This window comes from Rhinatrema bivittatum, chromosome 3, assembly GCF_901001135.1.
Source record: "Rhinatrema bivittatum chromosome 3, aRhiBiv1.1, whole genome shotgun sequence".
Lineage (NCBI taxonomy): Eukaryota > Metazoa > Chordata > Amphibia > Gymnophiona > Rhinatrematidae > Rhinatrema > Rhinatrema bivittatum.
This window is the reverse complement of record NC_042617.1, coordinates 518,517,596-518,532,887: the sequence shown is the minus strand read 5'-3', so window position 1 is coordinate 518,532,887 and position 15,292 is coordinate 518,517,596. Positions and strand designations below refer to the sequence as shown.

Genomic DNA, 15,292 nt, shown 5'->3' with positions numbered 1-15,292 from the left:
TTTGATATCATTACCATAAACTTAGATTGTGAGCCTTCTGGGGACAGGGAAGTACCAACAGTACCTGAATGTAATATATTTTGCAGTGCCTGAAAGGCGGGCTATAAATAAACTAAATAAATAAATAAATGACCACCATTAAACAAATTGAGATTTTAAACAGTTGACAAAAATAAAAGCAAAGTAAGGAAAACAAAAATAAGAGTAAATCATATGAAGTTTGTGTGACCTCTCCCTCCTTTCTCCTCTTCAGTGTCTTCTCCCCCTTCTGCACCTGCCGACTGTGCTAGCAAAATGTGTTTCTGTTTACTATCTCTGAATCATCAGGCACTGGCGGCACTTTTAAAAGCTGGCTCAGAGGTATGGAGCCAGTGGCAGAAGCAATGAGGGGCAGAGGGTGGATTCTGTGGCAAGTGAGTGATTCTGCTGTAGTTTGTGTGACACTGAAAAACTGAGGGCACTGCTCATAAAGCCTACTTGCACTGGTGCTCTGATGGGTATTCTCCACTGGCTCTGGCTTCTTCCAAAACATGCCTCCTTTGTTGGAAAGTCAGGGAGAAAGATAGGGGCTGCATGCCTCAAAATGATAAACACTAGAAGTCTCTGGAATGTTCAGCATCCCTCTCTGCAAACTGCAGTGAAATCAATGTACAACTCCAAAAACGAAAGTGAAAATACTTAATACAAATCAAATCAGTTGAAAAAATGTATTAGCATACAATATTAAAATTATCTGTTTTGCTTTCATAAAGTAAATTTCTCACTGACAGAACACAACATATGTTGTACATCAGGGAAACTAAAGAACTTTCCACAAATCATATAACAGAAAAGATATAAAAAGCAGACACCAATCATGGACTACTACTATTCACAGCATGAAAATTCCCTCATATTCTTTAATTACACAACAAAACTTTATATAGTCATACTTTATTTTTAAAATTATACTGTATCATGAATTTATAAAGGTATCACTGGAGATGATCAAGAAAGACTCCCAAATATAAAGAAAATATTACTTGCTGAAACCATAGAAGGAATGGAGCCAGCAACAGATAAGCCACTAATTGCATAAAGTTTAACAGACTAGTGCTATCCTAAACAGAAAGCATTTATGATTTTCCAGAAGCCGAAACTCAATATTCTTGGCAATACTGTAGTTTGTCTATAGCTGTGGAGCAGTAAGAGAGACCTGAGCTCAATTATTATAAACCATATTCAGTTTGTTTTTTGGTTTTTTTAAGGCACACAGTGATGCTGGGATGAAAAGTGAGCGTTACCACTACTTATGAACACAGAAGAACATGTCAATTCATACGGTTTTCTTCTACTATACACCAGGGGAGGAATTTTGGATGATCAAAGGCCACAAACAACTAGTAGATCTCATTTTCTAATACATGAAAGCCAGATTACTGACGACATCTGTACCAGACTATTATACTGCATAGGATTCTCTCTATGCTACTCTCTTGCTCAGTAATTCAGCATATAAACTTATCCGTGACAGTGGTGACCCTCAGAAATGCTCAGATTTGTTGAAAATTTGTCAGTGACCAGAGTCTTCTTTACTGGTATGCTGCTACCTTCTACACTTCTATGCTGGGAACTGACTGGTCCAATAAAGAAAAAAAAAGTTTGTTCTTTTAATTCCTCCTCTCCTGGCATATAATGTTTGAAAAAAATGCCTATCACATCAAATTAAGGGCCTCATCATAATTATAGCATTTAAATATTTTGTTAGCCTGGTTATGATTTTGTATGCTTGTACAAACCATCAGAATAACACCAGGAATTGACCAATTTTCTCATAGTTTACCAATGATTTCATAATAGATTTATGGTGGTCTTAACCTGTAAGGATATTATGGATCATAATAAATGCTCTGAAATATAATTACCTACTTAGATTAATTGAGCATTACTGAGATAGGTATAATTTAGTCAGGGATATTCAATTTCAGTTTTTATTTTATGCTTCCCAGGAATTTAACAGTGTTTATTACAACAAGAACACAAAGATTTACCTGGAAAAATAGTGAATCATTTTTTCACTTATTTTTCCAATGATAACCACCACTGAAATTTCCAGGAAAAATAAAATAAAAAGTGGAAATGAAGATTCCTAAATAAAGTTCATAATCATCACTGATTGGTTTAATTTGAAAAAGGATCCTATTCTGCTAAATAAAAATTTATATGAAAACCTAGCTACATTTTCCTTGCCCCCCCCCCAAATAAAAAAAGCTCCTAAATAATGTGGCAGAATGCGCAAGTATTCATGGCAAGAATGCTGAAATGCAAAGATCTGTGTACTACTGGGATAGACGAGAAGTTATTCATAATTTAATTAATTTGGCAATCTTAAAAACTGATGACCCTTAACCAATTATAATTTGGAACAGGTGGAAGGTGGTGTACTGCAGTGAACCTCTTGCAACCAGTTGATGAGGATTTCATTGAGTGCTGCTGGCCTGTAAAAGAAACAAAAGAATAAGCTCTGTAATATATATATTTTTACTTTTTTTTGTTTTTTTTTAGTATTCCCTATTTTTTCCTCATTGCGAGCCTCCCACTTCAGATGGTATGCCCAGGACACATATGTGCCTTCACTGGCCAACAGGCTAATGGGAAGTTTCCTCCCCTCTGCTGGTAAGTGTGGCCATGCGGTAACAGCCACCATTCCTCCCTTACTGGGATCAAGCCTGTAACTACTGTGGTGTTCCTGACCCTAGCTGCTCAAGAGAAACTTGAGTCTTGATGCTGCTGCAACATGAGCAAAAGGGATGGGCCAACTCACCATTTTTAGTTCACAAAATGAAATCATTAGCTTCTAAGTACAGAGGCAAAACATACGAAATTCAATGTCACAAAGAGAAAAGACTTGGCAAGAAAAAATGTGTTCCTGAATTGGAAATATTTCCTTCACCACTTCATCTGAATTATACAGTATATCAATATTTCCCAGTAATATCACACTAAAGTTTTTTTTTGTTGTTGTTAAATTGTATTCTTAAAATGTCAGATCAGTTGTGAGTTGCTGTTCCCTCATTCTAAGAATATATTTGAGGCCATTGTTAAATTAAATAACCTTTCACTTTCAAACATGTTACTGTTTACAGATACTTCTAAAGATCTTCTTCTTAGGTCTCACCAAATCTCATGAACCCCCCCCCCCCCAAAAAAAAAAAAAAAAAAAGAACCATTAATACCCTTGAGGACATTCAGACCCCATTAAAAGTCAATACTGGTGTAACTTTTGGGTTCTTTTGAACCCCAACCTAAATACCCAATAAACAGTACTAAAGAACTCTGGAAAACATGATTCATTTTAACATTAAACATTTTTAGTAAAAAAAAAAACAAAAAACAAAAATATTTTTTCCATGAAAACACAATTTTATTTTTCAGAGACCCAATTTTTAAAGTTATCCAGGTAAGCAACTTAGGTCCTTATTCATTAAGCTTTTTTTCCCCATTGACACAGAATGGGGAAAAAGCCTTAGGGGTAGATTTTAAAAGGGTGCGCGTGCAAGTTATAAAATCAGGGGTCGGCGCGTGCAAGGGGCTGCACAATTGTGCATCTTGTGCGCACCGAGCCGCGCTGCCTTCCCTTGTTCCCTTCGAAATCAGAGCGGCCTGAGAGGGAACTTCCCTTCCCCCTAGCCTGACCTTCCCACCCCTTCTCTCCCCCCCCCCCCGGCTGTACTCTAACCCCCCCTTAACCTTTATTAAACATAGAAACATAGAAATGACGGCAGAAGAAGACCAAATGGCCCATCCAGTCTGCCCAGCAAGCTTCACACATTTTTTCTCTCATACTTATCTGTTTCTCTTAGCTCTTGGTTCTATTTCCCTTCCACCCCCACCTTTAATGTAGAGAGCAGTGATGGAGCTGCATCCAAGTGAAATATCTAGCTTGATTAGTTAGGGGTAGTAGCCGCCGCAATAAGCAAGCTACACCCATACTTATTTGTTTTACCCAGACTATGTGGTACAGCCCTTATCGGTTGTTTTTCTTCTCCCCTACCAATAAGCAAGCTTCTCCCCTGCCAATAAGCAAGCTACACCCATGCTTATTTGTTTTACCCAGACTATGTTATACAGCCCTTATTGGTTGTTTTTCTTCTCCCCTGCCGTTGAAGCAGGGAGCTATGCTGGATATGCGTGAAGTATTAGTTTTCTTTTTTTCTCCCCTGCCGTTGAAGCAGAGAGCTATGCTGGATATGCATCGAAAGTGAAGTATCAGGCACATTTGGTTTGGGGTAGTAACCGCCGTAACAAGCCAGCTACTCCCCTCTTTGTGAGTGTGAATCCTTTTTTCCACATTTCCTCTTGCTGTTGAGGCTTAGAGCGATGTTAGAGTCACAGTAAGCATGTGTATGTTTATTTAATAAGGGTATTGTCTCCAGGCAGTAGCCATCATTCTGGCGAGTCACCCACTCTTCATTGGCGGCCTCTTGACTTTATGGATCCACAGTGTTTATCCCACGCCCCTTTGAAGTCCTTCACAGTTCTGGTCTTCACCACTTCCTCCGGAAGGGCATTCCAGGCATCCACCACCCTCTCTGTGAAGAAATACTTCCTGACATTGGTTCTGAATCTTCCTCCCTACCTTTTGTGCCTGACTCTGGGCCGGCGCGCGATCCCCGGCACAGCAGCCAATATGGCCACTGTGCCGGAAGCCTGACCCCGCCCCCGCCCCTTTAGTAAAGCCCTGGGACTTACATGGCGTGCATAACCTTTTTAAAATCTGGCCCTTAATCAGATATAATATCTAAGTTACAATGGATATTCAGTAGCACGGTTATGCCACTGAATATCTGCATAGAAGTTGCTATTTAGCAGAATAAGTTATATCCGGCTAAGTGAGACCTGCTCTAACTTATCCAATTAACTTAATGGATAAGAGCAAATATCGCTACTTAACCAGTTAGGTTAACTAGATAAAAGAACATCACCTTGATCAGCCCACTGTCCACCCACAACTTATCTGGCTATTCAGATAGCCAGATAAGGGACTTATCAGGCTATGTAGTGGCTGCTGAACATAACCGGATACTCAGCAGCCATTACATAGCTGGATAAGTCGTACTTATTTGGCTATCTAGTGCTAAATACGTTTTGAATACTGGGCCCTATAAAATTAGGAACAAAAAAATCCCTTTTTCTCAGAAACTCTATTTTCAATAACTCAGAAAAAGTATTAAGATAAACGCATCAACACAAACTTTTTTCACTGAACACAGACAGAACACAGCTTTATGGTAGTTACTGTATGTGCTCGCCTCGCCTTTTGCAGTCCTCACGTCTTTGAGATTTGCAGTCTGCTGCTCTGACATAGCCAACACAACATGTTCTTTTAACCTTAGTAAGTGCAGTCGTGGATACTGGCATTATGTAGTCCAATGCAATCAGTGCAGTTCTGATAGGCCTGGTCAGATTATCAGTATTTTGTAGTCTTCATTTGGTCAGTCCAGCAATCAGTTGCTCTCCCATCTAAGGAATAGGGGGCCATCCTTATCGAGGTAATCTGCTGTTCCAAGCAGGATGATTTCTCATTCAAAGCAAGCTGGCAATTTCACCAACATCAATCCAATTGGAAAACATTATCATTGGCCACTTGCTTATTTTCTGTTTGTAAATAGTCATATGTACTAAATGTGTTCCAGATAGTCCAAGTCACCTTTCCTTTTCTTTCCTCTCCAACTGGTTTTCTTTCCTATCCAAATGCAGTCATGTCATACAGCATTGTTGAAAGAACAACATTACTGCTTTAGAGTTTTTAGTCAAATACAAGACTAAGGGCTCCATCATAAATAAAGATGATTAAGACTATCTTTTGGGATCAGGCTGCATTTCCTTTGGAATGTCAGCCTTGTTTTTTCTGATGGTGCCCAGGTAGACTGTATTTTCACTTAGCAATTTTTCCACTAAGTCTGTGCTGGAGAAGAAGTTATCATCCACAACATTCTTTCCTTCATGATCTGTACCAAAGCCGAACAGGTTTTTGTACAACATGACTGTTTTTTTCCAGCTGCTTGCCCAAGTAGATACCCTCATTCATGAGATACAATATTGCCACATCACAGCACCACCAAATTTTGATTTTCATACTGTGAAGCCTTGCTAGGCTTAAACTGTCTAAAGGGGCAAATTCCTCAGATATACCAGTTGCTAGTCTACAGTGAGGTGCATCTCTGGCACATACCACAAACAGTGTCCACATACCATGGAAGGCAGCTAATTTGTTCACAGTTCTCCTTTGCTCCTACTAACTTCATTACCAAAATGTCTGTGCACTGCTATTTGTTGGAATCTTTTCAAACTCACTGTAGCACGAAAGAAGGAATGACCTGTGTGTGGAGAACACAACCCTTTCAGGAGTTTGTGGCCTCCATAGAACAAGTCACACAAATAGAGGAGGCCTATGTATTCTTTCAGTTCAACAGCATCCACCTGCTTCCATGTTTTTATGTCATCAGAATGACTGTCGTTTTACTCCCTGAAATTATGCTTTGCCTCCTATTTTGTTTCTCACACAATTATTGGCAAACTACTGTTAGACATAATTAGGCCAGTAGGGAAAGCTACCACTTATTCTTGGGAGTGAGTAACAAGGAACTGGATCTACTCCTTGAGATCTGCCAAGTATTTTCTAATGACCCAGACTGGCAACTGTTGGACAAAAGATGCTGGGGTCGATGGACTGACCCAGCATGGTACTTTTTTTTTCTTAAATATTTATTTATACCATATATCAAATGCCATTCAAAAATAACTTGAAATAAATATATTTTTGCAGAAATATACAAAATAAAGAGAAATTTTAAAGCAAATATCCTGTCAACACTAAAGTCTACCATAATTGAGGACCAATGCCACAAAACAAAGAAAAATAATTAAAATAAAAGAACAGCAAGTGCAGTAAACTCCTAATGGAAGAATACCAGATCTTAACAACAAAACTGTCTTGGGCTCTTCAGTGTTTCATTGGATACATGCAGAAAAACCCTGCATTTTAACTTCAAAAATTGCTCTTCCCAATATTTTAAAAAAGTGTTTAAACAGCCAGTGCCTATCTGGATCAACACCCAAAGTTACAATCAGCAGTGCATGAAGAACCAACTTCTCATCTGATGTTTCCAGAAGGGCAGTAAAATTCAAACTGTCCTCAGATATTAATATGTATTCAATCTTTTTGGAACATAAATAGCTCTCACAATTGGTGGTATTGACTGAGCAGGAACTTTGAGAATTTCTATCAAATAATGCTTGAACATCATGAGGTAATTTTTGATATGATGTTTGCATACTAATGCCGGTATATAAAAGTTTTAAATAAATAAATAAATAAAAATAAAATAAAGATGTACAAACATTCAAAGAGCAAGGAAGGGAGGGTTCAAGATGGCAAGCAGGCAGCCTGTAGCTGTGAGAGGGAGCAAGACAATTAATTAGTTGTTTCTATCAAGAGGAAAGAGAAACTAAGAACTTACCCTGAAGCATAGTTGCCAGTGGATGGCCTTGGACTAGTTTGTTGCCTATGTCTTGCAGCTTGTGCACTCAGGTAGTGGAGAGATGTAAGAGATGGAATTTGTCTCTGTCTCTCCTAAGGCATCTTTGAGCTCCAATGGGAGATCTCCCCCTCGTCCTCAGCTGTTGGCAGAGGCCAGTAATATCTTGTTGGGAACATCATTGCGGCCTGATAATGCAGCACTGTTGGTGCTAAAAGTCTGGATGGATGCCGGCAACACTGCTTGAGTGTTTGGAGTGGAAGCTCTATCAGATTCTTTGAATCAGGGTATAAGAGAACTCATGGTGGAGGAAAATCAATATGAGGTAGGACTTTTTAATGTTGGTATGAATGAAGGAAGAAATGATGAGAACTTAGCTGCAGTAGTGTATCTTTCCTTATCCCCCACCCCAATAAAGTTTGTTTTGGCTCCTTTGCCAAAACACCCTCAGATGCTTCCCTGGGGCAAGTCTGAGCCATGGTATCCCACATGGAGGCCTCCCTCACAGGATGTGTGTTTCAACTTTGTGAACTTACATAAGTAGCCTCAGAAAAAATTTCTCTCTCAAGGTAAACTTTTGCTTAAAAAAGGCAAAGGCCTTGCAAAATGTGAAAAGAATATCAAAACTTTGTTGGCTACAAATTCAGCACTTACTCAAGATAGCCAGGATTTACATAAGTTGGAGATATAGAAAAATCAAGCTAGGAGAAGAATTTTATGTTTGATTAATTTTCCTAAGTCTTCTAGGATCTCCCCACTGAATATGTTAAAGAAGTATTTCTTGATGTTCTGAAATATCCCTTAGAAGCTTTCGTACCTGTGGCCAAATTTACTATCTTCTGACTAGAAAGAAGATTCAAGGAGGTGGAATAATGCAGAGAATAATTTGACCCTTGGAAAGCTTCAATTGATGGCTTTGTTGGAGTCACCGCATAACTTTTCGCTCACAAGAGCAACCCTTTTTGTTTCCTTTGTCCTGGAAGCTATAGGGATTGGGCCTTTAAGTCTTTTCTCCAGAACAGGGATGCTGAATTCATGATGTTAATATCAAGGTTTTCCCAGACTTTAGTAGATGGATCCAGGAAAAGTGTAAAACTTTGTGGAATTTAGACAAACTACTAAGGGGATGGGTGCCGATTTCTTTTTTAAATTTCCTGCTAAAAGTTTGATTAAATATCAGAGGCACTTATGTATTTTATGATCCCACACAATTTAGGAGATTTACAGAGGGTAGAGCAGCTAGTAGGATCATGGCTTCATTGGTGGAGGGTTGTGGTTAAATTGTTCCTTGATTACCCACCTTCTAATTTTTCACAAATCCATACCTCTTTTTATTATAGACTTGAGTTTCTTCCTGGTTATTTATTAGTTTTTTCTTTTTTTTACTTCAGATTTAATATTTATATTTGTATGAGTCCAGGAAGATTGATTTCCTATCAAAAGTTTTTTTCTTCCTGTTTCTATGTCATAAAATCTATAAATAAAAAGTTACACACCCATTCAAAGAAAGATGATAATGAAACTTTGAGGGCAAAGGTTACACTGAGTTCAGACAAGATTAGTAGATCTGAGGCAGAAAAGCAAGATGTTTTCTGCAAAAAGGTGTTCTGAGCAACAATGAACACATCCTGAACTACAGATTACCTATAAAAAGAATGCGGAGGCATTTTTGGAACCAGACAAATACGTTAAATTGGAAAACCCATTCAGGTGACAGCTCAGCTGGACTCCCTGCAAGAGTCCATTTGTACCCTGCCAGTTTTTCCAAGTGCAGAGGCCAAACCATTTATAGTAATCAAATGAGATTTGATGGCATTGTGTACTGGGGAGTAAATGACAAATCTAAAGGGACATAATTTTAAAAACAAAACTGTTTTTGTGGGATCTGAATGTCCCCCATAACCTGCAGTTAGGGTTAAATAGTTTACAGTTAGACTTTTAACCCAAGGGCTTGAGTAACATTCTTCATCATAGAAACCTGATAAATGAACACTAGGGGGGAAATGTCAGAAGGCTCACACAGCTACAAAGTCAATGAGCACTTTGTACTTGCTCACCTTGATGCTAACATTCAAAGGGAAGCTTTTTTGATAGTTTTCCTTTGAAAATAGACTATGGGTACAAAGTACCTGTGGACTTTGCACCTGCTTTTTCTGCTGGTAACATTTTGCTGGAAAACAATGTGCTTAGAGTTAAAAATCAAATCTATGCATGATGTTTCCCTATCCCATCATCCTTCTGACCTTGGGAATGCCTCCCCTCAATCTGCTACAAGTAATTGTACCCTGGAAGTACGCAGATACTTTTAGCCAGCAGGGAAGGGCAATTTACCCAGGTATATGGATTTGAAAAATCACCCTTATATTATCTGATCCATTCTTGGTTTCATTAAATACAACAGAGATGGTATCTAGGATAACCAAACACCTCTGCATTTGGTAAAAAAAACCAAAAAACGTTTTCTAAGTAAACTGACTAGTTTTTTTTGTTTCTCATTAAAAAATGCATGCAGTTCAATATATTCAATCCGTTTTTATGACATCTCTATTACTTAAAAAATGTTCCTGAAAATTGCTTTTTGTTTAGAACATTTAATTACAATTTATTACAATATCACTTAAGTAATATGTGCAGCAGCTTTTTGAACTGATATGCAATATTTCAAAAGGTTACATCACCATGATAGGTTATTGGTGTTATACACATGTATAGACAGTACTTCAATCAGGTTAACAGATATAGATTAATTATTTCTCTCACTAGCATCATAATTTCAGAACTAGTCTGATTCATTTCATACTGCAATACTAAGTCCAAATTACACTTCTAATAAATGTCACACTCCTTTCCAGCAAATCTATTAATATGCAGACAAATCAGTCTGGATGCATGGGGTTAATTTTCAAATAGGGCAAGAGCACCTAATTTAGCTAGCCAGATTTTGGCTGGCTACATTAAGCACATTTTCAGCCAAACCTGGGTGCCTAGGCTTGCATCTAAATATGAGCCTAGACAGCCACCATGAAAGACTGGACCTGGCATCCTCAGGCAACACTAAAGGAAGCTGAAATTCTTCCAATGGCAGATTCCAATGGGATAACAGAACCCTCTGCAAAGGACGCATGTGAGCAAAAGCCTACTCTACTAACTCCAGTGTAGATGTCATGGAACCCAGGACCTGCAGTTAATCCCAGAGACACAACAGGTGCAGAAGCCAAAGAATCAGACTCTGCAACTTGTGAGGTCTTTTTCTGACATCAGAAATACCTTCCCCAACCAGGTATCACATCGGACCCGTGGGTTCTGGAGGTGATAAGAGCTGGCTACACCCTAGAATGTTCTCGGCCGCTCAGGGACACCTTTGTAGTCTCCTACTGCATTTCCCTCTCCGAGCAAGAGGCAGTGCAGGACTCCAAAGACTGGGTCAGCCTCATAACACTCTGCGAGCTTCGTCACACAGCCCAATGACTGCAGAAGCTGCATTACCCGCTGGACTGAGTGACCACACTCCACCTCCGACTTCGCCCATATCAGCCAATCGTCCAAATATGGTGAACCAGGATACCTTCCTTCCTGAGAGACACCGCCACTACCACCATCACCTTTGTGAACATGCGTAGTGCTGTCACCAACTCAAAACTGGAAATGTTCTCCCAGGACCATGAACCTTAAAAGCTTCTGGTGTTCGATCCAAATAGGGATATGAAGATAGGCTTCTGACAAGTCTATCAATGCTAGAAACTCCCCTTTGCGCACCGCCGCTATCACTGTGCGCAACGTCTCCATCCAAAAATGCGGCATCCGAAGGGAAGCATTTATCTTCTGCAGATCAAGAATGGGCCGAAAGGACCTCTCTTTCTTCTGCATCACAAAGTACACGGAATACCTGCCCTCTCTGCTGAGGAGCCACCGAAACAATGGCATGCAGAAGTTGCAGCCGATGTAGTGTCCTGCACTGCCTCTTGCTCGGAGAGGGAAATGCAGTGGGAGACTACAAAGGTGTCCCTGAGCGGCCGAGAACATTCTAGGGTGTAGCCAACTCTTATCACGTCCAGAACCCATGGGTCCGATGTGATTCTGGTCCACGCCTCATCAAAGAGAGACAGCCTCCCTCCAATCACTTCTGGGGAGAAGCGGACCAACATACCTTCATTGCCTAATCTTGTTTCTGCCCCCTCCTTGGGAACCATTGTCTCTCAGGGACCTGCGCAGACTCTGAAAGGGCTGCTGCCTGCCAGAACTCTGCTTCTGCACTGTTGGAGCAGGGATCCGGCCCGTGTGAAATCTCCTAGCCTCTAGAAAACGGGCTTGCGGAGGAAAGGAAATTACCTGTCCTCAGGTAATTTATTGCCCTTCGACTCTCTCAACTGCTTCAGGAGCTGCTCTAAGTCCTCCCCAAATAGTAACTTCCCTTTGAAGAGGAGGTGCGACTGCTGAACTTAGACCATATGTCCGCTGACCAATTTCACAGCCACAGGAGCCTGCACTGCCACCAAAGAGACCAAACGTCTAGGAGAAATTTGGAGCATGTCTTACAGAGCATCAGCCACACAGGCCACCCCCGCCTCTATGTGGTCCACCTGTGCTGCGTCAGATGCCACTCCTGAACGCTTGTCATGTGCTTTCTGCACCCAAGACAAGCAGGCTCTCTGCATCAAAGTTCTGCACATCGCTGCCCGAAGAGTCAAAGCTGAGATTTCAAACAGCCGCTTGAGCAGAATCTCCAGCTTCCTGTGTATGGACATCCTTGAGGACCACCGCTCCCGTTACCGGGATGGTCATTTTTTTTTGGTAACCGTAGACATGCTGCATCTACCTTGGGAATTCCCCACGCCTCCAAGGTCTGCTCTGGCAAGGGATAATAGCTTTCCCATAGCCCTTGCTACCTTCACGCTCGCTTCGGGAAATTCCCACTCCTGATCCACCAACTTCTTTACCTGCTTTGGCAATGGGAAAGCTGTAGGGGGGTCCCCGCAATCCCTCCAGGAGAGGGTTCACCCCTTCCTTATCCGAATCCTCCTAGGCAGCTTTAAACCTGAGCTCCTCCAGCACTTGGGGAATCAATGGACCCAGTTCCTCCCTTCAGAACAGCCAGACCACTCATGGATAACCCCCCTTCCGTGACTGAAACTGCATCCGGATCTTGGGCATCCGGATCCTGCATTGGATCCCGGTCAGGATCCTGCAACGGAATCCCCAGGGCACCAACAGGGTCCTTGTCTGGCCCCAACTGGACCCTCTTGCAGCTGATCAGGATCATCCTTTCTCTCCAATAAATCCTCCTCTTCCGGGGCTCAGCCGAATCTCAACATGTGCAGGATCCCTCCTGACTCCACTGGCCCTGTAGTCTTCTTGGCCATCTGGGACTTCTTAGGTAAGGGACTTAGGTGGAAAATGCCTTCGGGTCCAAGGAGAAAGAGTCCTGATCCGCTACCTCTTGAGCCTCTCCCTTTTCCTTGCCCCCAGCAGGGTCCTTTCCCACAGAAAAAGCATGGGAGGGGAATCCCAGGGCTCAGAAATGGCAGTCTGCACTTCAGCATGTACTGCCAAAATGGCCACTGGCTTCTCTGTCGCCCGCAAAGTCACCAGAGCTATCCCAGCTGCCACTGCATTTTTGCTGGCCTCCGGGGATCTCTCCGAGGTCCCGCCCCCCCCAAGGTGCAATATTGACAAAACGACGCTGAATCGAGCTGAACCCACTTCAAACCGCAGCCACGACAAACTTTGTCGTGCTGTGTGGGAGCCGGCATGTTGGTTCAGTCGGGCCTAACAGCAGCTACAGACGCAGAGCGTTCCCAGATGTTGTCCCAGTGCTGAAATACTCAGCACCTGGCTCCGACAAGCAAAGGCACTTCGGTCTGCTCCTTCCTGCCTGCCTCCCTCCTGGCAGAAAAACACAGCACTTACCACTACCTCAGCCCTGCCTCTCCTTTTCCCTTGCTCTTTACCGCCCTTTTATTTATTTATTTATTTGTTTTTGCGAGGCATACCTTAACTACCTGAAAGCAAAAAAGGGAAGAGAAGAGAAGAATGTCCCTGCTTCTGGAGGCCATAAGCTAAGGAGACAGAGGGAGTGAAGGGCCCAGAGGGGGTGAAGGAACCAGGACCCCTGGCTATCAACCACACCCTGCCAAGAAGGCCCAAGTCAAGCCAAGGGTTACTAACCCCCCTCTGCTTGCCCTGCTCCACCCAAGGGATGGCCCATGAAGGAACCCAACACCTCGGGGAGCCGAATCTTCTTCCTAACTTTCTCTCTCTTTTTTTTTTTTTTTAAACTCCAAACTGCAGGTCTGCACCTCTACCATCTGCTAGAAACAGAGAAATACTGGGGGACTGCAGGTGGCACTCTCAGTTATGTAGCAGTGCCTCAAAGGTTTGTTCTCTGCCTCCATCTGCTGGTCGAGATGCATAAACCTACTCGTCCGGACTGATCTGGGGTACGAACAGGAATGCTGATTAGTAAACAGGCTCCTTTATGCATTCTGTTTCAAAAACTGCTCCATATGCTAAATGCAATATTAGAAGCCATCAACATTATCTGTCAACCAATTAATTTCCTTAGATGAATCTAGCAGAAGATTTCATTGTGAAAACACTCATTAATGAATGTCCTTTGCAACTCAGTAAGAAATGATTTACAGTGCTAAGTGAGCAAGTGTTAGTACCTTTCCATCTGAGTCCAGTGCCCACACTCTTCAATATGGCCCCTTTTGAGCTGTGGAATCTAAAACACAGATAAAATCTTATTTGAACTAAATGAATAATGGTAGGCATGCCTTTAACATATTCTCACAAATATGCTATTTTGTGCTTAAAATATGTAAACAAAAAAAAACAACTCACAAATACTGCTAAAAACCTTGCAAAAGTAAGTAAAATGTAATCTTTCATCATAAACATTCTCATAGTTCATTAAGGTTATGATACTGTTAGCATTAAATCGTGATAAGATATGTCATTGATACAGTTTACTCTTCAAAGAAGCAATGCTACCTACATTCCCTCAAAATATCCAACTTGACTGTTTTTGGCTCTGTTCCTCCCTCTGTTGCATTTATTTCAAAGTTTCCGTTTTTAATTTGTTAGATTTTTTTATTTTTTTTTTTTACTTCCTATCCTTTATAATTGTTTGGAATAAAAATTGTGCATGTTTCCTTTCCTTATTCGCTGGCCACTTATGGATAATACTTTGAAATCAGAGCTTCAATTAGCTGCTGTAAAAATGTTTAAACAAGTTTGCTTTCAAAACAGGGCCTTTTCTTCAGCAATACCGAAATTATGAAATGAGCTTCCAAGTTCTTTAAGAGAAGGCAGAGATTTGTTAAAATTTAGGAAAGGGCTGAAAACATGGCTTACAGCCATGGGTGTTTAAAATGGGATCGGAATAGGGCTAACAAGGAAGACAGCAGCAGATCAAAATGTGTTTCTGTATAAATGTAGAGCAAACTGTCAATATTCTTAAAAATTTTCAATAAAGGATAGATTTCCTTCCAAAATCAAAATATCACCATTGTTCTTGACTTTTGCCAGGTGAGTTCTTGTTTTGGTAGAATTTTATCTTTAAAATCTTTAGGTATAGCTGAAACCCTAGCAACTGTGCTATAAAAGATAATGAAAAACTCAGTCTTCACAGTCAGGGACTGACATTTTGTCTCCCAATTTTAAGGATTCACAATCCTGGACTGTGCTCTGATAAAGTCTATTCAGGAGAAAAACCCCAAAGCAAGGGCAGCATTTAATTATTGCTATAATATATCACAATTTTTACATTA

At 41.0% G+C, this 15,292-nt stretch overlaps 1 protein-coding gene across 1 annotated transcript in view; it reads right to left on the bottom strand.

The window, feature by feature from the left end:
* Positions 1 to 693: 693 nt before the first annotated feature.
* The window catches only part of LOC115088636 (bifunctional epoxide hydrolase 2-like), a 91,375-nt gene continuing 76,776 nt past the window's right edge, over positions 694 to 15,292 (bottom strand). Inside the window, exons 7-8 of the mRNA XM_029596898.1 lie at positions 14,186 to 14,244; positions 694 to 2,477 (exon numbers count right to left, since the gene is read on the bottom strand). Of these exons, the coding sequence (XP_029452758.1) occupies positions 2,393 to 2,477; positions 14,186 to 14,244 (144 nt within the window). The 3' untranslated portion in view covers positions 694 to 2,392. The remainder of the gene's footprint in view (positions 2,478 to 14,185; positions 14,245 to 15,292) is intronic.